General features: G+C 32.6%; 2 protein-coding genes across 2 annotated transcripts in view; both read left to right on the plus strand.

Moving 5' to 3' along the window:
* The window catches only part of LOC113394226 (phosphotriesterase-related protein), a 193,339-nt gene that overhangs the window by 95,909 nt on the left and 70,066 nt on the right, over positions 1–27,364 (plus strand). The gene's annotated exons all lie outside the window — the stretch shown is intronic.
* Positions 1,885–27,120, plus strand: LOC113394258 (sodium-dependent neutral amino acid transporter B(0)AT3). The gene is made up of 5 exons (XM_026631498.2): positions 1,885–2,959; positions 23,984–24,655; positions 25,104–25,465; positions 26,011–26,274; positions 26,843–27,120. Exons 1-5 carry the CDS (start codon positions 2,270–2,272, stop codon positions 27,027–27,029), a joined length of 2,175 nt encoding a protein of 724 aa, XP_026487283.1. The 5' UTR covers positions 1,885–2,269; the 3' UTR covers positions 27,030–27,120.

Below are 27,364 nucleotides of genomic sequence, written 5' to 3' on the forward strand. Positions count from 1 at the left end.
ATATTTATTTTTTTTAATAAAATACGGCTTATTGAATTTACGGTACCTTTATATATAAAAAATGGTGATGTCTAACGTATTCTAGAAGGTAATTTAACATAACCAACGTAATTTACTGGTACTGTAAACGTGTATCTACATCCATAATTATATTAACTTAGGTATCTATTTATTGTTATTTATGTTGCTATATGATTCCTTTAATAAAGTTCTTTGTTCTACTCTATGAGTTAATACAACAACAAATGTTTGAATCATATGTTGTATATATAATATTTTAAAAGAAATGTAGGCACTGATATTCATTTAAAAATGTTTGATCTTTAACAAAAATAAATCATCTTGATTTCGTTAAAACAATCGAAAGTAAAACTATATTATAATCTATGGATATCTATGGATAGGTATTATAAACCCAATTCCCCATCTTCATTTCAACCTTATTTCAGATTTTCAATACAAGCTCTTTGGAAGAGCGCCAGATTAAGAGAGGTAAAATGAATATCGGTACATTTACTTCTAAAAACTGCTGCCGTCGAACTTTTTATTGCATAAAGGTGCATTTACATAGTACGTTTCAAGTGTATGTAATTAGTTAAAGCCTCTTTATAATTAGAGTCGTTATGATAACGCTGTGATGCCTATGAACAACAAAATATTAAAAACATGTGTTTTATTTCCATATGCACTCTTTATTTAGTTAATGTTTATTTAAAAACATTATACAATAGAAAAATGATATTAAACAGCTATTCATTCAGCATGTACTTTTTAAGCTTTCTTTGTAGTTTTATAATATCGATGATTCGAAAACGCTTCGTTGTGAAGTTTACTTGAATAAAATTGATTTGATTTGATTTTGATTTCAAAAATAATAAAAATTGTTGCTTCCATTTTTTTCCTGCCGAACCTGCCAGCCAGCATTGCCACGGGGCCTCCAGTGTCGTTCATATTTATTTAAAAGTTATGTTAGAATAAAGAAACCGACGCATTAACCCTGAAAACATTACACTCCTTTTTTGGATATCCGATTAAAAATTACCGGATCTCAAAGTTTTCTATCTATTTTCTAACTGTAGGTGCGGAATTTATTCATGAAAATTTTATCGAATTACATTCCAAATACAAAAAAAATTGGCCAGTTGTTCATTTTTAAAGCGGACATGACTATGGATCCGTCTAGCTTTTATAACTGTTATGATTAATGTCTTAATATCCTAATTATTCTCCTATTATCTCGTATTAGTGAACTTAGTATTAGATCATAAATAGCGCATTTATACAACGACAGTCTACTGGGTAACTTATAAGGTCACAAATCATGTTAAAAAGCTCGGGTCGAGCCACCCGTAATTGGATTTTGCTGTCCAAAAATTTTCAGTAACAGCCAAATGTGGGAGTGAGCGAAAATCGAATCAGTGATCGGTCAGAAGGTCATCGTCGTTAATGTTGCTGTAGTATAATGATACTAAAAAATAATTTTAATCAATTTAGAAGCATTACACTTATCAATAGTCACACTTATCAATAGTCACACTTATCAATAGTCACTTAAATTAAACGTTTAAATTTTATTTTCATAAAATATAAAACACGCAATATATATTAGGTTTTTTAGCCCTAAGATTTTTCTTATATTATGTTTATGGTGTGCAATAATAATAGTAATAATTAATAATTAGAAAACTCTTAAATGATATCCTTCTTGACCATCTTTATTATATTGAAAGGGAGCTTACGAACGTACGCTGCTGAAGATTAATGGTCAAAGGGATACAAAAAGCATTCATATATAGCCAGGCTATCTTTTTTATAAAGCTCGTTTTTATCACGCATGCGCTGGGAGGAGTGAGGAGTTCCCTCACCCTTTATCCCACAGTTTCCCGCCAGTGACGTTCGACACCCTCATCGGCCGGCATTCGTACAAATTTTGTGAAATTATAAAAATCTTTAATATTCCTCTAGTTGTGATTCGATTTAATCGTCCATAAGCGTGTACAAAAAGATCTAAGCCGGAACTTTTTAAATATGGCCCAAATTCAATTAGAATCAATATGTGAACAATTACGACATGTAATAAAGGGGTCCGTATTAATCATATGCCATTTACTGGTCCCTATTATGTGCCATGACAACGAGCACGAAGCTTATTGAAGTTTAGATATGGTATGACATTATTACGACAATAAATAATTATAATATAAATATAATTACGTACGTACGTACTGTTCAAAATAAATATTAGAATCGGTATTGAAAGCAATCGAAAATGGCGAACACGGCTCATTTGATGAGACGGCAGAGTTCCCGGGATTTGTATGCTCAGCGTTCATTGGACCGAATGGAAATGAAGGAGTTGAGGGGTCGTCTGGTGACAATGGAGAATGGTCACCCGATACATCGAACTCATGTAATGTACGGTGCAACAAATCAGGCCTTTGAAGATACAAGTCCTAACAGACGCTCCTCTGAAACTCCCACAAGTAAGGCCAGTTCCGGAGACGATAGAGGTGGATTTAAGCCAGAGGGTGTTGAAATAGAACGTGAATCTTGGGACAGCAAGTTGACATTCCTCCTCGCAACTGTTGGATACGCAGTCGGGTTAGGTAACGTGTGGAGATTCCCATATTTGGCACAAAAAAATGGAGGTGGAGCATTTTTGATCCCTTACTTTGTGATGTTAGCTATTGAGGGAATACCGATTTTTTATCTGGAACTGGCCATTGGTCAACGTTTGAGAAAGGGTGCAATTGGTGTCTGGCACCAAGTATCTCCATATTTGGGCGGAATCGGCATCAGTTCAGCGGTGGTGTCATTCAACGTGGCGTTGTACTACAATTCGATAATCGCATGGTGTTTGTTCTACTTCGCGCAGAGTTTCCAGGCCGAGTTGCCGTGGTCTGAATGCCCTAAAAAGTATTTTAGCAACGGATCCTACACCACTGAACCGGAATGCGCTGTAAGTTTATTTTCATCATTATTTAATTAACTGATTTCTTTATTAATCGAAACAATAGATTAAGTAAAAGGACAAACTGGTAAATTGAATGGCTGCACATTGACTCATGCTAATTACGATACTATTATCTATAATTAAGCGAATTCACTTAACCATGCTTGCTTAAGTTTAATATAAAAATGAATGAGTAGTGAATAAAATGCGTTGGGCTTATGAAATATTTTTTCGTAGGCGAAGGTGAGTTAACAATATCGTTATATATATTAGTGTTGTATCATTTAATTTTAATAATTATATTTATTTATTATTATTTTAGGTTTCATTCTTAAAATGGCTGTTTTTTTTCTTTCTTAAATGTTATATTACCGTTCGTTTGTGTACATACTAAATACTGATACGTCGTTAAAATTAAAACTTACGGTCATTTGCATTCTTTGGTAAATCTTTTGTTGGAGGGTTGAACAGGACAGGGTTAAAAACTAAATGTTGATTATACAACCAAATACAATTAATGAAGTATACTATACCAAAAAAAAAACCCAATGGAAATTGACCGTAATTGTATGAGCTCTGAGATATTAAACATTAAAATATGATTTACTATTTCAAGTAAAACTTTTGAATAAAAGAACAAATTGCATAAAAACGTTCATAAATAGCCTAACTCTATAACAATCTTAATTAGAAGTCATAGCTTTCTTAGATAAGGTACTGAGTTTAATGTCGGAAGATTTTATTAGGATTCTTAAATAAAAGTATTTTAACTTTCCACTTTAAGTAAAACTGTTAGTCTTAAAGTTTTCCTTTAAATAATTGTATCTTGGATTTATAGGAGGTACATAACTTTAATATAGTAATAAAAAACTGTGTAGTAGACTGATTACTGACTATTTATGCCACGTATAAGTACCACTAAAGTGTTTATTTTAAAGTGGTGGTCTAGTTTTAATAAAGCTGTAGGGACATACTCGTACATATCTTGTTAGATTCCGTGGTTCGCAGCGTATTGACGGTGTATGAACTGGTTTATACGACATACAGTGACAATTTTTGTGTGTGAAACTTAGCTTCTAGTGGACAATTTGGCTATCTTTTAAAAAGAACTAGATGTCACCTAAGTTTTTCTTATCCGATTTTAAAAATAATTAAAATCAATTGAAGTAAATTTCAAGGGCATCTGTCCTCGCGAGACGAGGGACAAGGAGGCAATCTGCATGTGGCAATGAGAATCTGCCATCTGTACCAACCCGTATTGGAGCAGCGATTACGGATTTACCATAGGGTTAAATCCGCAATCTTTAGTCAAGATTCAGGTATTCTAAACATTGGGTCATCTCTGTCAAATAAAAACATTACTGTAGTAATTATTAAAATGATTTACGAACAAAATATTATCAATTGAAGTATTAAATACTAGGATTTTAACATCATCAGTTTTCAATGATATAAAGTCACTTAATTGCTTAAACTGGTGGTCGTTTATTGGTCAAAATTCGATTTTTCGATAGGAAAAATGACGCTTAACTGGATATCTTGTTATTATTATAATAAAAGTAAAAAGTAACCAGTGTTAAAAAAATATTGATTGTGTTTTTGATTGTTATAGTTGACATGGCGTGTCGTGTGTTCATTGGCAGAATGAACGTAAAATTTCATTTAAAATTCACAATAAATAAAAATAAAAAGAACTTTTTATATAATATGCTACAGGGATATACTTCAACTGGAATATATTACAAAGTTCTGATATATTCCAGTTGAAGTGAGCCATTGTTTATAAAGCGAAGTATTGATACAAGGATTGGTTTAACAGCTTAAATAACTTATTTCCTTGACTGCTAAGAGGTTTCTTCTTTGCTCAATATTCTATCATACAAATCTTTTAAAATTATTTTCTTATAATATTATTTTAAATTTCTAAATAGACTGTTACCCTCTAATATCAAACCACCCACCAAAGTAAGCATCTCTTTCATCGAACGGAATTGATCTCTATAAATCCGATTTTAGTAATTACTTGAGATAAGCAACTTACCAGGCAAACTCAAATCACTTGCTACCGAATGAATAATCAATATAATCTGAAATCTCGAGTTCCTTGTCGCAAATTCAATTCAGGTATGTGATAAGGTGAGCCAATAATCAATCGAAGGGTCGAATAGACATCTTTTGATGTCGACTTCATTATATGTCCCCAACCTTTCGGTATATTTGTGGCATTTTCTTATCGTTCCAAGCGATTCAAAAATTTCCTCGTAATTTAAGTTTTAGTTCTGATGATTTGATAATATCATAAAATATAAAGATGAAAAAAAATGTTGATCACTCGTGATAGTGTAAAAATCTAAATTTGAATATAGAAGCATAGTCGTTGCTTATTGGTTTTAAAAATATAAGGTACATATTTAGATAGCGTCGATTCAAATAACCGTTTAATAAGATCAAGTCTGTGTAGTATATAGTTAGTCAGTTAATTCGCTTGCAGGCTTATCTTGAGCAATGGAACCCCTTGCCTGTATTATCTTACTATAGCATTTGACATAACTCTTCATAGTGGCGCATGGCGGATTTGAGGTATGGTTAATATTTCTTACAGCGCTATTGTCTATGGGCGGTGGTGATCACTTGCTATCAGATGGGTCTTTTACCCGCTTACATATTTTATTAAAAAAATTGATGATTATGAAACGAAACTGAAGCTGGCACTTTTTATAGATATTTTTTATTGTAGTAAAATATTTTCGTAATTAACCTTTAATTTAGATGTCTATATTATGAGAAAAAAAATCGTATTTCGTCGTTTTTATTGTTATTAAATTCCGCACCAGTAGAAGCTGTAACCTTAACCAATTTGTTAAACGTATTACGTATTCGAGATTATTCGGACACGTATTCAAAAGTACTTGTGTGTGCGTACAATAATAAAGCATATTATCAAGCCTCACTTCATTTGTTACTACGTGTTTAAATTTGTAACAGAATTTTAATTCAATTTAACCGAATTGATTAAACTGATATACTTCATATTGGCAGAGCCGAATTATCCATTAGGCAATGTAGGTAACTGCCCAAGGCCCCACATTAACTAGGGGCCCATAGGCAGACTGAACATTAGGTAATAAGGTTAATTAATTTGTTGAAGTTAAATATTGTTCTTATTTGAATGGTGATATTTTCGTAAAAACTCATAATAAATTAATAGTTATAAATTAAATTAGGTGATGGTATTGAAATATATTGTAGGGAACTAGAAACGGGTAAAAGGGCCCCGATATGTTTAATCCGGCCCTGGGAGTCGGAGACATAATTCAATATATTAAAAATTGTAATGTAACTTGGCAAAGTAAAATCTCATTTGAATCTATAATGAAAACCTATATAGAAATAGACAAAGAAAAAAAATATAGAATCATTTTTTTTTATTTGACAACGGATTCTTTTTTCATTCGGTTAATTGACGAAGAAAAGAAAGTTCCTAATGTGGTAATTTAATTATACTTTTCTCAAATTTCTAATAACGATTATTGTAAAACAAACATCAACTGTAACACTAGATATTTTCTAAAATTAACTTTATTCATTAGAATTGTTGTGGGTAACATATCTGAATACGTAAAAGTCCCACCGGCCTCTCTTCCTTTTGAAGCGGAGATTTGGAGATTATTGGACCACGTTGATCGAATGCTTGAAACACATTTAGCAGAAATTCTCCTGACATATGGATGTGTCACGATGATTCGCCGTCAAACATGAAAATAATTATAAACCAAAAACTGCGTGAGGTGTTCTACTTATTCGGCGTAATTAAAAATAGTTGCTTATTGCATTGAAGTAAACTAAAAGTAAAATAATATAAATCTGTAATAATGATTTGGAAATGATTTTGATTATGATAAATGTAATTTATTAATTATTTCGTAACGCACCAGAAGAAGTATTTAACTTTGTATGTAACTTTACAAATACGTGTGGCTCTAAGCATTTTCAAATGATTACACTCTGTAAACAATGAATTCGCTTCCAGTGATATCTAGAGCGATGGATGGCTGACTAGTTACTCTTGTATTGTCATTCTGTATACATTGATTTGCTTTTATTTGAATTTTTATTCAAACGTACATGTTCAGTGAAATGGTGTCAGAAAAAACAAAACATTTGCAGTATTTTTAAATTCGGCTCATATGTTATATATGTATTATGTATTATATATATATAGTTGGTATGCAATAAGTCCTATTGCGAAGTTCTAGTTTGAAATTTGAGTGAGTACATGAGAACTAATCTCTAGTTTCCACCATTGGTGGGTATTGGTAGTGTATGGTGCGTACACTATCTGTGGACATGGGCTTTGGTTACCTTAGGTCGCTGGACTTTGTTTTAAATTGAATAAAAAATGATTTTGATGAAATTTCATAGTTTGTATTAAATTTGAAGGCTGTATATATTTCTGGGTTTGCTACCAAAGCTAAACAAGCTAACCTACGTAGCGAGAAACAATGTTATTTAAGGGAAACGCTACGCCGTAGCACTTAAAGATACGAAGATTAATGTCGTAACCGTGTAGTTATTTTCTAATATAATTTTCACTATTTAATATATCTATCATTGCTCGGATTATTTTACTTATTTCATTGAATATATTATTACCTTTGATTACTGTAATTAAAAGCAAAGTGGATTTCATATATTATATATTTAATATATATATATTAGCGCTGTAAGAAATATTAATCATGCCTTACATTGCCAATGCGTCACCAACCTTGGCAACTAAAATGTTATGTCCCCCGTGCCTTTAGTTACACTTGCCACTCATCCTTCAAATCGGAACACCAATACTAAGTATTGCTGTTTGGCGGTAGAATATATTATCAATGGGTGGTACCTACCCAGATGGGTTTGCACAAAGCCTCACCACCAAGTAAGATATTTGATATTGGCATAGTATTGACGTAATGTCTACGGGTGGGGGGATCGCTGGTGACGTAATTTGTTCACGGACATTGGGACTTGAATCCTGTAAAATAGTAAGAGCATGATTCGTCTTCATACTAAAATAACACACATACACACACATCAAAACATAATCGACTGTATAAAACTTTAAATATAACTCAATACTCAAAAAAACAGCGTGGTGGAATATGCGCCATACCTTCTCCTCAACGGGAGAGGAGGCCTTAGCCCAGCAGTGGGAAATTTACAGGCTGATTATGTTATGTTTATGTTATGTACTCAAAAAAAAAATATTCAAGGAATATTTTCTTAAATTTATTTCTAAGCACTGTTAACAAATATAGAGTAAACGCTTAACGGCTCAAATAACTGATCAATAATGTATTGAGTAACGATTTACAAACGAATAAATTGTAATAAAACTGAACGAAGCAATGAACAAATGTACATTAAAAGGTAATGTGAAATAAAATGTCATTAAGTCGGGGCTTGCTTACCGGTATTTCAACAGACGAGCATTCAATTAATAACTGTAAAGCTACCTTGTCTGAAAAAAATAACTTATTAAGTTGACGTTACCGTCCTTGTGTCAAAAATGACGCGAAGCTGTCCTGATACCTGAAGCACTGAAATTCAATTTCCTTTAGTCAATATAGAAACATTTAACTTATTTACTGATAGTCAAATTACAAGTCTATCCAAATGTGTCAGCTTGCAGTTTCATTGGATGTTTGTTTTGCACTGTTTTGCACTTTTGCTTAGATTTAGATAGAGAACGCTACTTTGAATGAAATATCAATACTGCAAGAAAATATACACAAATTATCATATCGATGGAATCGAAATTAAAACTTTATATAATTCATTTATTAGTTCTTATGTAAGAGAATTGTGTCATTATACAATGAAAAAGTATAAAAATAACAATAAATGTAACAAAATTAAACAGACATATGATTATTGTCGTTGTATCTGATTCTTTCTAATTATTCTAATAGCTTAATAGAATACCCTCATTTATACTAAACAAATAAAAAAAAGATTATCCTTAAAGTATTATTAAATTCGCATTGCCTCGAATTTTAAATAACGAATACTATTTCCGCTGGTAACATTCTTTATTTACGGCCTTTGTGAAGTTTTATATTATTTGCAATTTATGTACCCGAAACGGAATTAAGTGAAATGTAACTCTCAAAAGAACAAACTTTATATGTATATATTATTAGTATGTTTTATATAAGCTCTTTACAAATAGCATAAAGTAGTTAAATAAGAACACGACACAGAGGGATAGTAATAAGCTGCAAAATCAAAATGTCAAGTGGGATCTTAGTAGCGCTTTAAATTGTCATATTAAAGCTATGACCCGTTAAGAATGTCGATTCTATTGAGAAAACCCGACTCGGCAGACTTGGTAGTTACTTTCTTTTTAAATTGGAATAAGTGTATTGTTTGCCTTTATTTATATTTAACTATCAAAATATCATAAAGACAAATAACGTATAGTTCAATTTACATAATACTCTATGAAAATCGATGAATTAAGCCATACTATCATCTATGTGTTTTTTAAATGCCTTGACTATTTATATTTTTAATATAAGATTAAAATTAATAAAAAGAAAAGTTAAAAGAATTTGCGGATTTTTAATAAAGAACGAGTATCTCCGCTCAGACCGTTTTTTTTTGTAGAGCCGCGAACTTGGAATTGTAAGCTTCACTATACTTAATCATGTTTACATAATAATCGAGTTAATTCTAGCGAGATTGTCTACATTATTGTGAATGTACATAATATTTTTTACATATTATGAAGCAACTGTAGATATTCCTATTTTGTTAAAATCCCAACAGAGATTCAGGTTGGTTAATAATAGACCAGACGGCAAATATAAATGTAAAATTTAAGATTCGATCGTATTGAAAGTGGATAGCTACGAAAAAAAGAAAAACCGTTAATCAATATCGATTGGCTAACTCGACTTTAATCTGGATGGTCATTTGACGGTAGCCGCCGATGACGCAATAGGCGACCAATGAACTGTTTATATATAATTAAAGATACATTCGTTCATTTGGGGTAATAATAAACCAAGCAATGAAAATGTAAAAAAGGTAAATCTCAAATAATCTAGAGACTTATATTTTATGATAATGTTGGACCAAAGCCTTATCTGAAATACTCTACGTGTAATGGTACAATTTTAATATATTCAGTGATTTTTGCAAGATATAATCATAAAATCTATTTATATCCGTGAAACAGCGATCTTTTCATGGATATAAATAGCTTTGAGTTTTGATCCAAAAAATGATCTCCAATCAGCAAAAGCCGAATCTAAAGCCAATATAAAAATATATTTGGACGTCGCCTAATATAAAAATAAGATATCAAAAATATTTTGGTGTACCAAAAATACCACTACGTTGATATTATATAAAATAATAAATACAGTATGTTATATATATAACAAAATTAACATACTTTGATCAACTTTAGATACACGGGACGATAGTCAAACAAGTTTCGATATTCAAATGGAGGTGGTCAGCCATATATACAAAATATACCTCCTAATCTAAGGTTCAAAGTTTCAATAAGTTTCGTGCTTGGCGCTAGGGCTTTCTACAAGCCCGCCTGGGTAGGTCCCACCCACTCATCGGAGTGAGTGAGCCAGTGTAACTCCATACACAAGGGACTTAATATCTTAGTTCTCCAGGTCAATGGCGCATGGCGATGAATGGTTAATTTTTTATGATGCCAATTTCTATATGTTATATTATATAAATAAATTATAAAAAAATATTTTATTTTAAGTTAATTTGTAAATATATTAATATTCTACGCGAGCAAAGCCGTGGGTTAAATAATGTTTGTTTTTTTTTTCATAACGATAGCTTGCCAATTAACGCGCTAAAATAGATATCCATATGAAACGTATTTTTTTTATCTCTCCTCGCTTGTTTTTCTACTTTTTAACAGCTTTTTGTTTGGCATGAATAAAGAGTTACACGTATGTGTTAGTTATTATATATTTCCTGATAAATAATTATATTCCAGAGCCAAGTACTAAAATATATTTGCACTTAAAGTTTGTTGAGGAAAGGTGCGATGGACGCAAGATCTTCACAATCGGGAATCAGCTTCCCTTTGAACTGGATACAGGATTTGGCGCATAGAGGTCCTTCGAACCACGATCCGAACATCTTCTTGCATTGGGCGCAATTTTCCAAACAGATTTCCAAAGGATCCCATCCAGTAGCAATGGCGGGGGTGGCGTTTATGTGATCCATGCAGAAGAAGATGATAGCCATACAGAAGAGAGCGTAGAAGGTGAGTTTTCCTGCCATTTTGATGTGTTCGTAAGTTACTCGTAATCGAAGAAGCTGATGACTGTGATATCCGAATGGATCGCAGGCATTTTATACAAGAATCTGGTAGTTTTCTTAAACGAACCGTGTGTACACGACGGGTGGTTGCGTATCGTCCATTATCTAAATTGATTACGGTCTAATTAGATTGTGCAAATTATAGATACACTAGCCGTGTACACGATGGTACACCTAATCGGGAAACACTGTAATATTTGTCTTCGTTGTTATTCATAAACAGAAGACTTAATGTCGATTTCTATGCTTTTAATTAAAACAACGAAACGTCTATACAAACTTTCATGCCCAATTTCACCCTCTTGAGTAATTAATTTTCAGAAACGCTGTACGAACGAAAGACAACCTTACAGACAAACTTTTATCATTTCTCATTTAAAAACAATCGAAAATCTTCGTTTAGAGCTCATTTTCGATCCGTAAATTTTACACTGGTATATATGTCAGTCAGTAATATTAAAATTTTAATTACGTCAGATTTTCTTCCGACATACGCCAATTCCCTAACGAAATTTGTTTAAGCTTGATACTCATGATCGAAGAGTCTTTCGAAAGTTATAAATATAAAAATTGGTATTAAAACTTCTGCTTATAATAAAAATACAACTGTAAAAGTGTTTTCGAAAATGTATTACCCAAAGGGTGAAATTGGGCATGACAGTTTGTTTAGACGTTCCTTTTTTATTAAAATCGTGGAAATCGACGATAAGTCTTCTGTTTATGAATAACAAACAACGTAGATAAACATTTCTGATGAAGTGTACCATCGTGTACACGGCTAGTGTATCTATAATTTCCACAATCTAATTAGAGAAAATCAATTTGGATAATGGACGATACGCAACTACCCGTGGTTTAAAGACACGGTTCGTTTAAGAAAACTGGCAGATTCTTGTATAAAATGCCTGCGATCTATTCGGATATCACAGTCATCAGCTTCTTCGATTACGAGTAACTTACGAACACATCAAAATGGCAGGAAAACTCACCTTCTACGCTCTCTTCTGTGTGGCTATCTTCTTCTTCTGCATGGATCACATAAACGCCACCCCCGCCATTGCTACTGGATGGGATCCTTTGGAAATTTGTTTGGAAAATTGCGCCCAATGTAAGAAGATGTTCGGATCGTGGTTCGAAGGGCCTCTATGCGCCAAATCTTGTATCCAGTTCCAAGGGAAGCTGATCCCCGACTGTGAAGATATTGCGTCCATCGCACCTTTCCTTAACAAACTTTAAGTGCAACTGTATTTTAATACTTGGCTTTGGAAAATAATTATTTAATTAGGTAAATATATAATAACTAACACATACGTGTAACTTTTTATTCATGCCCAAAAAAGCTATTAAAAAGTAAATAAACAACCGAGGAGAGATAAAAAAAAAAATACGTTTCATATGGATATCTTATCATGGCGTTAATTTGCAAGCATTAATAATAAAAAAAAAATTACATAGCTATTGAATTTATATTTAGTGGTGGGATGAGCTCAAAAATAATATTCTTTATCAGGAAAGTAGGCATTCAGTAGTGAAATATAAATATATTATTTGTACTAAATGCATATTTGCTTTTATAGATAAACTAATGCTTCAATTCTTTTTTACAAAATCAAGTTAATCTCGGAATGCAATAGCCAGAATTGTAAATAAAAATGTTTACTTTCTATTTCCATCTTTTCCATCACTCAGCTGTCACATAAACTCATTAAATGTTACTAATTAGCCAAATATTACTTGCGGCATTAGCGATAAATATTGTTTAGGTGGTTATGAGCTGAACGATACCTTGTTCTTGCTTTGTATTCTTCTTTCGAATGTTAAATCAACGATGTCAGAGAGAAACCACTGACCACCCACTAAAGAACGTTTATAAGTAAGGCTGTTGATGATAGGTAAGTTTACTTGGTGGAAGGGCTTTATGCAAGCATGTCTAGTGGATTCCTGTCACTAGCCGGATATTCTTTATATGATATTCTACCGCCAAACAGCAGTACATTGCTGTGTTCCGGTTTGGAGGGTGAGAGAGCCAGTGTAACTGCAGGGAGATAACGTCTTAGCTTTTAAGGTTAATGGGGCATTGGTTTGTTTTAAGGAATTATTAATAAAACTTACAGAGCCAGAGTCTATGGGCAGTGATGGTTATTTATCATCAGGTAGCCCATTGACCCGTCTGCGTACATAAAATATAAATAAATACTATCTTTAACTGTCTATTGTATTAAAAGGTTCAGTCCAGAAATGAAACATATACTTTCTCTGCTTTTTATGTGTCTCTTACTACATTTTGCGTTTTCTACAAATCTTGACAACGTTTACATGGCGTACATAAAGTATCAATATTGGTCTTCGGTGTGCCCTCTGTATTTTTCTAATATATATGTATGTATGACTATCATATATAAAAGTGCAGTATAATCTTCAAACTTCGTGACTGGTTCGGCTTCGTGATTACTATCAATCAATTTCTGAACATTTATTTAAACCAAACAAAAGCCTCGTAAAATTTCAGGCATCCGCAAGACTGGTGACCGAAAATGACGTTCAAAAGTAAAGTAAACTTAATTTTTTTTCACGATGATACAATAACGTTAATTTTAATTTAAATGTAGTGCATTACAAATTATATAAAAGTAAAAAGTAAAGTAAAAGTAAAAAGTAAAGAAACGTAAGTGTGAATACAAGAAGTAGTTCTCGAGTCGTGTTCAGTCGACCCCGTAATCTGCCTGAGGGCCCTGCACTGAAGAAGATGCTGCCTTTGTTTTCCTTTTATACGTATTTTATCTTCTATGTTCGAGTGAGATCTGAGAGGCATTAACGTAGCTTTGAAATTAACTGCGCTATCTCTGAGCTCCGAGATAATTAATTATTTGTCTGTTACTGTCTGACAGTTTTTATATTTACGTGTTTATAATTCAGGAAGAGTATTTTTTTAAATATTTCAAATATTGACGTGATAAGTATTTTCAATTCACAATGCGAGAAATGGAATTGTCCCCTCTTTGTCTTTAAGACATTGGCACCGTCACATTTCTTGTTGTCCTCATTAAAAATAATATGTTTTGAATGCGGTAGAAAATTTTATTTGGAGATTTATTGAACAACTACAACGGCTCTTCTCGAAAAAATTCTATGAAATAGAATAACTGTTCATGGCTTTCAGGGACCTTGATTCAGGTAGATTAGTATAGCTACACCCATTGTTTTTAAAGGAGAAAGTATCCAACCAGTTACAAAAAAAAAACGAAATCATTTTTCTTCATTCGTAAAAGACAAAGTAAATTTTAAGATGTTGATTGCAATCTATAGAACCAACTGCAGAGTATATTTAGTTCAACAATAATTTGAAACTTATACAAACTTTACAAAGGAACTGGTTATTCTTGGAATAAACTTGCGTTATCCCAAGTACGGAAAAACTTTGGAAGTATACATTGAATCAAAAACTGGAAATGAAAACATTTCTACAGTTTATTCCACAGTTCAGTGTTACGTGATGCGACAATTCCTTGATTTTAAATATTTAATACAAGAATATAAATCACACTCGTCACGGTACGTCAATAAATTGAAAGTGGGTGGAGCTGCAACAAACGAACATGTCTTCCTATATAATAATATTATACGCTAAAGCCTTCTCCGGAGCCCACTGTATCTAATATAACTTGTATAATTTTACGAATGTTTAGTACGAGTAGTATTTTCAATTTAAATTTCGAAAAACTTCTACACATTTAATAGTATGTACATATTTAATATTAAAAAAATTTATATGTATATATATGTACAGAATAAATAGGTCATAATGTCGTCCATAGACATTTGAGCTGTAAGAAACATTAACCATTCCTTACATCGCCAATGCGCTACTAACCTTGGGAGCCAAGATGTCATGTCCTTTGTGCCTGTAGTTACACTGGCTAACCATACAAACCAGTCAGGAGTGATACTAATATAACACACATTATTTTTTTTTAATTATAAGCCTAAATAAAATAAATTATGTTTATTTCCATAAGAATTATTAAAAATAAGACCACATTATAGACGAATAAAAATAAAAAATAGTTACTGTACAAATCACGAATGTGTGGCAAGAATGCTAGCAACATTTCCCCGTTGAATCGCAATTCCGATCCTCTGGGCAGAAAAAATGAATCAGCCCTATTATATATGTTATAAATGTTCAACGGAATCTCCTTTTTCCATTACTGAACTGTTTTGTCGTGCTGATAAAAAATTGAAAGTAGAGTGCTATTTTTATTTTCTGGCGATAAAAGGGACTTCAATACCGCTTCGCGTTCGAAGCGTGCAATGCTATAAAGCCTGTCACACAGAGACAACTGCCTGGATGGTCTAGTTTAAAAGGCTGCTGTTTCGCAGTCAGGGTTTCATTCCAAAACAACCCAACAAGTTGGATTTCCTATCTCATCGGTATTTCAATAAAAATAATATATGTGTAATTAATTTTTTTTTTTCTATAAGATTTTGAAAGTGGAAGAATAGGAAGTTCGCTTGTGTTTGCTTACACACTCGTACACAACAATAGTCCCGCACAGATTGCTAAGCCTCTCTTAAGTCGGTCCTCTCTAAAGTAATAAATCAACACAATCACCATAATTGCCGAGCATAAGAGAATAAGAGCCGAGATGGCCCAGTAGTTAGAACGCGTGCATCTTAAGCGATGATTGCGGGTTCAAACCCAGGCAAGCACCACTGAATTTTCATGTGCTTAATTTGTGTTTATAATTTTTCTCGTACTCGGCGGTGAAGGAAAACATCATGAGGAAACCTGCATGTGTCTAATATTCAACGAAATTCTGCCATATGTGTATCCACCAACCCGCATTGGAGCAGCGTGGTGGAATATGCTCCAAACTTTCTCCTCAAAAAGGACTGGAGACCTGAGTCTAGCAGTGGGAAATTTACAGGCGGTTAATGTTGATGTTATGTTGATCACCATAATTTAAATCATAACAAAAACGCTAGTGATAAAAATTCACTATGAACATGGCCTTATGAAAAGTAATTACATATTGTAACGGTTCCAGATTTCATTTTTCTTTCCCTCGCTTCGATAAATGGGGATTAAATTTATCGTTTTCTCAATAACAAAAGGTAAAAAATATAACGTGAATTTGTGACTGTTATAAATCCTTATAAATATTGTGTCTAATAAAACGCTACGGGATGGCGAAAGATACGAAACTTCGTAATAGTTCTTTATTGAAATAATTTATAATTAAAGAAAATCAAAAAATAAATATTTATTACAATTAATGAAACTAATCCTAAGAATTTTATCTCCTTCTTGATCGCACATACACACACTCGCACACAAACAATTTATTCAAAATCGGTTCAACCGTTTAGGAGTTACATAACGTTTTATATATAAAGTTACGCTTTACGCACACATAAAGGGATGAAGAAGGGCGGTGGAGACGCGTCATGACTATCATGCCGTTTGCCGTCACGGCATACGAGTCGGTTTTACCTCAAGGTGTGCCAATAAATGTTTTACACCAAAACCTAGACAAAGTCCAAATAAAATTTATACTATTTACTTTGATGTTAAACGATGGAGTATATATGTGATTATCTATTTAAATAAAACACTACTGGCTCCTAAGAGAGAATACTCTACTAATGTATTACTAATCTAATATGATTTACTTTGACAAAGAATAGCGTGATTCAGAAAAACGAATAAAGTGAACCACGACATCTATTGATTTGTATTAAAACGAAATACATGTTTAAAAATTATATACTATTTAAAAAAAGTATGTTGCTATACATTTCGTTTTATGATTCAATATTGGTGATAGAGCGTTTTGCTTTTAAATTGTACGATTGATTAAACAGGGGCAAGGGACGTAACATCTTAGACATCCTAAGACAATACAACAGTTAATATTTCATACTACTGTGCTTAAAGGCTGCCATCTACCATCAGATAGGTTCCTTGCTCCTTTTGTTGCTTATAATTTTACTAAAGTTGAAGACGTGTGACGTCATATAATAATCATCCTCCTGCCCTTATCGCAATTTTACTTGGGGTCGGCGCAGCATGTCTTCTTCTTCCATACTTCTCTGTCGGACGTCATCTCACAAGTAACATTCTTTCTAACCATATCGTCTTTCACACAATCCATCCATCGTTTCTTTGGTCGTCCCCTACCTCTATATCCATCCACATCAATTCTCAAAACTTTTGTGTGACGTCATATAATACAATACAAATATACTTAATTCCATACAAAATAAAAAAGGAAAAACAAGAATACAGAAACATTCTGATAAAAATGAGGTCTTATTGCTTTTTCATATATCTTGGTTAGATGTCATCATACAATCAAAAGCGGCTAAGCTAAGATTTATAAAAAGAAAAAGATATCCTTCAACGCCAAGCACTAGATGAATTATAAACACATAATAAGCACAGGAAAGTTCAGTGTTGGTCTACTCGGGTCGGCCACAGAGCCAATTAATACAGTAAACATAAAATACGTGTGAGTCTCGGTACGCCTGACGGAAGTGATAACTTGAAACTAATCTAAGTTGAAGTTATACCAAGCGTCATAGATAATAATGAAACAGAGTGCTAGTCGTCCGTTAATATCGCTGACTTAACAGATAATTCATCTTAGCCGCGCTGTCTCAATTCATCTTAAGATTATTTGAGGATAAGCCATTAAATAACGAAAAAGGTCAAGGTCACAACTCTTCATTGAAACGACGTTTTATTCACATTAAGAAACGTCTGCATGGACACACAACTAACATGTAAGCATTTACATGTTTATTGTGTTATCCAATCGAATCGTTTTATTACGACTTTGTTTTTTGTCGTAGAACAAGTATGTATATTTTTAAACTCGGTTATGTAACGAATCCTCTTCATTTACCTTACGAAACTTACGATGAGTGTATTTTTTAAGGAAAAAAATTTTAGGAGAGCTATTGTCAATTTTACGCTTGGCTGAAATTTACGATCTGTTCTTTTCGGTACGATTCATAAAAAAGTTCGTTCAAATTTGGAATTTCAAAGTTTTTTTTTAATTAACGAACTACGTAAACCTGCGTCAACGTTTACTAATTACTGATACTGTACAAAATAATAAGACTATAAATTAACAAGTTAAGTTAGTATGAGCAACGCCATGACGTATTCGGCCTAAGTAAATACTTTTTAATAAAAATGACGTCATATATTTTATAAAATAATTAACTGCCATTAATAAAGGAAGTAACGATTTATTTAAATCAGCTCATATTACGGACAATAAATTGCAATAAAATAACAATGGAACAGATTTAAATAATTGACATAAGCAATAGTTACTCTTCTTAAAGCAAAGAAAGAAAAATCAAGTTACCTAAAACAATTTTTTTTTATGAAATATTGGTGTGTTCTAAATAGGTAAACTACTCAGTATTTTAATAAATACTAGAATTAGAGAAAACGTAAAGATGTATAAACTTCTAGAATAAAGTACTTTGTTAAATTAAAATCATCTATTACAAATTTACATGCAAGTATATTTACTACAATTTTATGGAACTAATATTAGTTTCATATATTCTGGCATCTAGCCAAAATGCACCGATAGATGCTATACTACGATATAAAGCTTACAATTCTAGAGCTCGCCTACGCGATTATATCCGAGCTACGAACTCGGAATCGTAGTCGCGTAGGCGAATCATTTCGCTTTACTGTAACGACGTGGGCGTCGTATTATATAGCAGAAATCTTGTGATGAATTATTTATACAATGTTAAAAATATGACTTTTATTAATAAAAGGAAATACCATGGCGGTTTATTTATTTCGTATAGGTGGACTGGCAGATTGCCCACCTGATGGTAAGTGGTCATACATATTGGCCAGACAAATTGGTACTGTAAGAAATATTAATGATTTCTTGTATAAAGATCTCGGTTGCAGCTAGACTGTTAGCTAATCATTTCGATAGAATCTACATTTCCAACTTAATTAATTTAATTTTTTAAAACGACTATATTTATTATTCGTTAACTTTAACTTACTTAATTAAATAACAAAATAAAGTGTTGACCTGATTTTGGATATGCTTTTTTTAATAAGGGTATATTTAATTTAGCCTGTTAATACGTGGGTGGTACGTGTAGATCTTTTGAAATAAATTTTAAATCACTCTCGCCCATGATATGATCAGTTGAGCTGAAATGTTGCCCAACTGTGTACTATTTTTATATGTTGTACATATTATAAGACGTTCATATACGTTCTATTGCATATTCAGTTAATTACTCATATATATCAAATTAATATAAATCAAACAAGGCAAGTGTGCCAACATCTGTCACGCTGACCCTTCCCGTCGCGCATATTGATTGCGCCTCTCAAAAGCGCCATAATTTTTTTTTTATCGCTGGAAATTGTTTTTTACCTAACGCTTACAGCTCTACCCCAGTGCCATAAACAATGTCCGAGATTTATTTTAATCCCCATATCATTAAATAGTAGTTACGTGTGTTTCTGGTCACTGGTCGTTCGAAGATCTAGTACCTTTATGTATAGTATGCTTTCGACGATAATTTAAAAGCGTGGCATCAACATAATTTCAAGATCAAAAATGAAATAAAAAAAGATGATATGTTGGGGCTCTACCATATAATTTTAAGAATTTTGTGTTATCAAACGTTCATTTATTTTATGCGGTAAAACTATTTAACGAGTACGATGATCACACTACATAGATTTTCATCGTATCATTACATAGTATAAAACTAAGTCGCTTACCGCTGTCTGTCCCTATGTATGATTAGATCTTTAAAATTACACAACGGATTTTGATGCGGTTTTTATAAATAGATAGATTGATTCAAGAGGAAGGTTTATATGTATAATACATGCACAATATAGTAGACAAACACTGATCATTTTAGAGGTTTCTGAAGTGATGTCGTAAATAAACACATTTTTTACGCTTACATTGCAAACGCTGGCTGAACCCTACGAGATAGATCCAAATAACGAAGTACAGTATTGTACATCTTAAAATGGTCTTCAAAAAATTCCGCTGTGGTATATGTCTATCTTTTAGGGATAACCAACAATAACAATTTTTTACCCTTTACTTTTTACGAGAAATAATGGCTTATTTTCGAATCAATTTTAAGCAATACAGCATTAATCCTTATTGAATAAAATACCTTAAATATACTGTAAATTGAATATAGGTCAATATGGCCATTACAGCATGTAATTCAAATGAATATTTTCGAAGATATTACAGATTTAAAACGCAGGGACATAGCGGTTTTTATTGTATAATGACTGAACAACTGTGAACGTTGTAAGTCATTCTGTAGTATATAAGATTTTAAAATAACATGGTTATTTTTATTACTATCAGTATTTAAAACGGGATATTTACCATGTTTTTTATTTTTATTTGGAGGAGCTCGATATTTCGACATTATCTACGAATGTCTTGATAATGTCCGTTTGAAATACTGATTCTGTAGTATATTTAGTATCAGTATTGCACCCATGCGAAGCCGGAGCGGGTCGCTAGTGATAAATAAACCCCGTTGACATGAAAGTATTATAAATATTTAGTATTAGAAAAGAGTAGAAGAGGCAAGTTGTTTCCACTTATATATTTATGTGACGGTTGACTTTTTATATTAAATATAATTTTATATATTTTTATATTATACATTTTATAATATAAATAAAAAAACAGGTGTCGCAATGTGCATATAAAAAGTCAGAGGCAATATAAAAATATGTAACAAATTGCTTTGCTTTGAATATCTAACAAAATATATCTCGAAGCGTAGCAACGTTTAGATTGCTACGATATTTCATAATAAACGTTCTACGTACGGTCGCAGTATGTCTTTATATACAACGTTCACAGTCTGTAATCTCCGAAAATATTCATTTAAATTACATGCTGTAAAGGGCCATATTGATCTATATTAAATGTTTAATGTATTTAAGGTACTTGATTGAATTGCTTAAAATCGCTTCGAAAATAAGCCATTATTTCTCGTAAAAAGTAAAGGATAAAAAATGGTTGTGGGCTATCCCAAAGAGATAGACATATAACATCGTGGACTTTTTTGCAGGCCTTTTTAAGGTGTACAATAGTGTAGTACATTATTTTGATCTATCTTGTAGGGTTCAGACAGCGTTAGCAATGTAAGATCAAAATAATGTGTTTATTTACGACATATCATTCGAAAACTCTAAAAATATCATTGTTTCTCTACTATATTGTGTAATTTGAAAGTTTAAGCATACGCAGGGACACACAGATGATAACGTAAAAATTTTATCTGTTAACATTAAAATCAACAACAATAGCAAATAATATAGATATAATAGATCTAAGATCCAAGACAGAGTTAAGTTGAAGGAATAATTCTTCAATTCAGAATAACGTTTCCCATAATATATAATGTTGGATAACACAAAACCTAAAGTAACTATTACGTAATCCCTCGCTTTATTAATTAGATAGCAAAATTAGACTTGTAATAACCAATTAAAAATATTAAATATGAGTTCAAGTGGTATTATCCAAAGCATAGGTATATATTTTATGTTGATCCGGAGATGAAAATAGGTAAACTTTATAATAATCTCACAATCGTTGGTCAAGTCTAGTTTAACTCTGTTGTAAGTCATATATAAATAAAGAAATAAACAATAGACCTAGTTATTATTCAATTTATGATAGAGATTAGTTCGATTTTCCTATTTAATAATTCGTAAAAGATATAAAGTAAAAGCGAAGAAATAAATGTCCTATTGCTTGCCAAAAATTTTTTCTATCGAGTTGTTCTAAAGTGAGGTATGTAATTATCTACAAGCAGTTTGTCTTCTCCGGTGAGAACGGGACTTAAATCTCGTAACTTCTGCATGCTAATGGCGGTTTATCGTTGTACAAATTCTCGTTCACTGATGCATTCATATTAACAGTTTGCAAAATAATAGCGTTGGACGGGTCTGGAATATAATCTGTATTTAAGTATTTTTTCGCAACAAAATGATACCGTATTAGTAATCCAATAAGATATAATTTTGTAGTTTACTTTATAACCTAATTAACTCCTAAAGTTTTGGTAGTGATTAGTTGAACAATGTTGTGTCTTCTTTTGAATATCAAATGAATGATGGTGGCCATCTGTAACCGGAATTTTATCATTAGACATTGGGCAATGCGCCACCAACTTTAGGAACTAAGATGTTATGTCCCTTGTGTCTGTAGCTACACTAACTCGCTCAACCTTCAAACCGGAACACAAAAAGACAAGTATTTATGTGAAATTAAGAATTCATATATTCTCATGTGAAAATTTACATTATATTGGTATGCTTATGTGCTAATAGAGCTTGCATATTTTGTATTATAAACATGAAAATATAATGTTTCATTTTATGAACTGCTTTGTCCCTAAATCTGACGATTAGAAGTTAAATGTTCCTCGGTGACTTGTAAAATGGATTATGGGTTTTTTAATTAAAGTTTAAGGTGATTTTTATTTTATTGATGTTAATATAAAACGACTATCTAGATCATTAAAGCAATATGAATCTATAAATATCTGTTATATAAACATCATGAGTATATATATTGTTTTAGGAATTTAAGAACGGCGCAGCAGCAGACCGGATTAAAGTATTATTCTAAAAGATACGACATAATTATATCTTTTAAAGCTTAATAATTATTATAATATATAAATTCACTGTCCGTGTGTATGCCACTGCACTTTTGTGCGTGATGAGTGATTCTTGGATGGTATCGATTGGATACGGTAGATGACAGTGCGGTCGGAATGCAGGATTTTCTAAAAAAATCTTATTTTAACCGTACGAACTCGGTATGGGAGGCTAGTTTTTTATCATCATCCTCCTGCCCTTATCCCAACTCTACTTGGGGTCGGCGCAGCATGTCTTCTTCTTCCATACTTCTCTGTCGGACGTCATCTCACTAGTAACATTCTTTCTAACCATATCGTCTTTCACACAATCCATCCATCGTTTCTTGGGTCTTCCCCTACCTCTATATCCATCCACATCCATTTTCAAAACCTTTCTCACAACATGGTCCTCATTCCTCCGCATAACATGCCCATACCAAGACAGCCGGTTTCCAGATAGCTTCTCGGTTACCGGTGCCACTTTCAAACTTCCTCTTATGTACTCATTCCTTACTCTATCCATTCGCGTAACACCACACATTCCTCTCAGCATTCTAGTAGGAGGCTAGTTTTTTATATAGTTGTTTAACATAAAAAAAACTTTTTACTTGGTGGTTGGTGGTGACAGCCAAACAGGAATACTTAGTCAAAGTCAAAATATACTTTATTCATATTGGCTTTTACAAGCACTTTTGAATCGTCATTTAACAAACTATATTAAGTGAAGCTACCACCGTATTGTGTTCCGGTTTCCAGCGTGAGTGAGTTATTGTAACTACAGGTACAATGGACATAATATCTTAGCACTCAAGGTTGGTGACATAATCGCTATATCAGGAACGGTTATTAATTCTTATAGTGCCAATATCGGTGGTAGGTGGTGACTACTAACCATCGAGTGGCCCATTTGCTCGACCTACACAATAAAAAAAATGAAATTGGAGGTAAATTATCGAATTATTGTTACAGGTTAGCAGTCCGACCCAGTACTTTTGGTATAGAACCACGCTTCAGATATCCGAAGACATCAACTACCCCGAGACCTTCAATTACAAAATCGCACTGGCACTGATCATCGCCTGGATATTGGTCTATATGTGCATGATCAAGGGCATAGCTTCTTCCGGAAAGGTGGTATACGTCACCGCTACATTCCCTTACATCGTGCTTGTAATATTTTTCTTCAGAGGAATCACTTTAAAGGGTATGGGTGATGGACTAATTCATCTGTTCACACCGAAATGGCATAAGATATTGGATCCAGTAGTTTGGCTCGAGGCTGGTACACAAATCTTTTTTTCACTCGGCTTGGCATTCGGCGGACTCATTGCTTTCAGTTCTTATAATCCAGTCGACAATAATTGCTACAGAGATGCAATTATGGTATCCATGACGAACTGTCTAACGTCCATGTTCGCTGGGATTGTGGTATTTTCAATAATTGGATTTAAAGCCACAATGGTTTATGAGAATTGCTTGCGTTTAAGAAATGACACATTACTAGAGGTCTTCGGACCTGCTTACAAATCGATGATATTTCCTGAATCTGGTCAAAGTTTTTCTGTGGATTTAAATGGAAATTTAACAAATTTAGTCATGCCAAATTTACCGGAATGTGATTTACAAAAGGAACTAGATAATGTAAGTATAACAAATAAACATAAACAACAATTTACAAAATAAGAAAATATAAAATTGTGAGTAATCGAATGCGTGGCAGAGTTAATATTACTAAATGTATCGTTAATTAATGAACCGCGAATGGTACTAGAAGTTTCACATCACTAGATTTAATTAACCCATTTTTAACCGCTACATCACAGAATATAAGGAATAAATAGAACCCTTAATCAAACGAAAACCTAATAATTAAACTTGTTATTATGTATTATAATAATATATAAAGGCTGAAATACGACTAAGAGCATTTTAAAATTATGGCAAGAACCAAATTAGCTTTCAAAAGACAACTGTGAAACTAGCAGGACATGAGACTGATTGACAAGGCTGAATTATGTTTCACCTCATAGTTTCTTAAGAACGGAAGATTCGAATTTCTCTGTTATAATAAATAATTTCTTGTTTACAGACAGCTTCAGGTACGGGACTCGCATTCATCATATTCACCGAAGCAATAAATCAATTTCCAGGCGCTCAGTTTTGGTCTGTTCTTTTCTTCCTGATGCTCTTTACTCTCGGTATTGATTCACAATTCGGAACTTTGGAAGGCGTTGTCACTTCCATCGTAGACATGAAGCTATTCCCAAATCTTCGAAAGGAGTACCTCACAGGAGGAATATGTCTCGTCTGCTGTTTATTATCAATGGCATTTGCTCATGGCGCCGGAAGCTACATCTTCCTTCTTTTCGACATGTATAGTGGTAACATTCCACTGTTGATTATCGCTTTTTGCGAATGTGTGGGCATAGCGTATGTATATGGAGTTAAAAGGTGAGTTTATTGAATTACTGTACACTTAAAAAAATATTCATAATCATTAATAAAAAATATAGTCCACATCGAAACATAGTAATGAAACATTAAATGTCTCCAAGTAAACTTAAGTAAAACAAGTAAACTCCAGAGTAAACTTTTTATTTCACAACGGATTTAGTTTATATGACCTTTATGACTATTTAGGACTGGTTTTATATTCGGGCATTTATTAGATTTAAGGACATTTCAATAGGATATCGATAAGTATAAATTCTTTTAGAATTGGTTTTAATACAGACTAAATTGGGAAAAGAGACTTCTAAATAAGATCGTTAAAAGTTAATTTTTACTTTTATATATCTATTATATATCGTGATAGTAAATGAGCTGTAAGTTTTCATAATATTGTTGTTAGTATTTGTTGAAGAATATTTTTCGTATTTAGTGACTTTGAAGCTACGTTTTACATCATAATGGAATCTTTTCCATTATGTTGTAAAACGGTCTTCCTTCCGGTCCAGAGGTCTTCCTGTGTATTTAATTCCTACTATTCATTACAGATTTGCTGATGATATCGAATTGATGACCGGCCAGCGTCCAGGGATATATTGGTTAATTTGCTGGAAGTATTTATCACCTTTGGCTATGCTCTCTATACTTATATCCTCATTCGTTGAGCTGGCTATGGAAGGCTCGGGGTATGATGCCTGGATAAGCTCTGAAGGAGACACAGTTCGAAAACCTTGGCCAATTTGGGCAATTCTGTTGGTGCTGGTCCTTATATTGGCTTCAGTGCTTTGGATTCCTGGATTGGCAATCTGCAGGTAAGTTTGTCCGTTTTCATATGAATAATGTGATTTTCGAAAAAAATTTAAGCGGCTCGCTATTTTTTAAGTATATCTGTATATACGTCTTACTATAACTGTAATTGTCATGGATATCTGCTGAATAATATAGAAATAAATGTCTTGCATCCACATTTAGTGCGAATTACAACAAAATTTATAAAAATCTTCTAAAAGAAAGCCGATATCAATTCACTGAAATTCCATGTGCTTAATTTGTGTTTATAATTTTTGCTCAGCGATTAAGGTAAATATCGTGAGAAATTCTGCAAATGTGTATCTGTAATATAGATCCATCACCCCGGTTTGGATGAGTTTGACGGAGTAAGTTCTAAATCTTCTCCATTTTTATCTATAAGAATAAAATTAAATACTGGCAAATATCCACTTACGAAAATTTTTATTTATTAAATTTGTGGTTAATAACTTAATCGAACAAAATGTAATAACGTATCATCACCATTAAATATAAAAATCCTGTCATTATATCTATTTAAACAATTTCTCCTCATGTTGATCATATAATTTAATAATTATACAATTCCAGATATTTCGGTATACCAATAATAGATGATGAGGAACGTGCTTGGTTCCCGGCTGAAGATCTGCGTGATTTTCACGGGATAGAACCTAGACCAGTTTCCACCATCGAGACTTTGCTGTTTTGTACCAGAGCTGATGGTACCGAAGGTTGCTGCTGGCCAGGATGCTGTGAGACAGATGATGAAGAGTAAATCATAAAATGATCAGTTGAGTAGATCTGTTAATACCAACATATCGAAATGGAATATCATTTTTTCGACAGCTAGTATTTCTGATTTTATATTTAAGTAAAATATTTATAATATAAACATCTTAAATTTGATAAAAACTAACGGCTAAACCAATCAATGTTGTTTGGGGGTAATTAGTTAAACAATGTACTTAACTTTTTCTATTAAATGTGGCTTTGTTTTGTGCCGTGAAGACACAGATTATTACGCCAATGTCACGTGCGGACGAATGATTAAACAATGTTCTATCTTCTTATTTCAAATGTAAAATCACTGACAATAAAAAGAGAAAAATA

The sequence above is a fragment of the Vanessa tameamea genome, chromosome 16 (assembly GCF_037043105.1).
Source record: "Vanessa tameamea isolate UH-Manoa-2023 chromosome 16, ilVanTame1 primary haplotype, whole genome shotgun sequence".
Taxonomy (NCBI): Eukaryota; Metazoa; Arthropoda; class Insecta; order Lepidoptera; family Nymphalidae; genus Vanessa; species Vanessa tameamea.

Coding starts and splice junctions, on each gene's coding strand:
- LOC113394258 (XM_026631498.2), top strand. CDS start 2,270: ATGGCGAACACGGCTCATTTGATGAGACGGCAGAGTTCCCGGGATTTG. Junction 2,960..23,983: donor CCACTGAACCGGAATGCGCT/GTAAGTTTATTT, acceptor TTATTGTTACAG/GTTAGCAGTCCGACCCAGTA. Junction 25,466..26,010: donor TATGTATATGGAGTTAAAAG/GTGAGTTTATTG, acceptor TATTCATTACAG/ATTTGCTGATGATATCGAAT.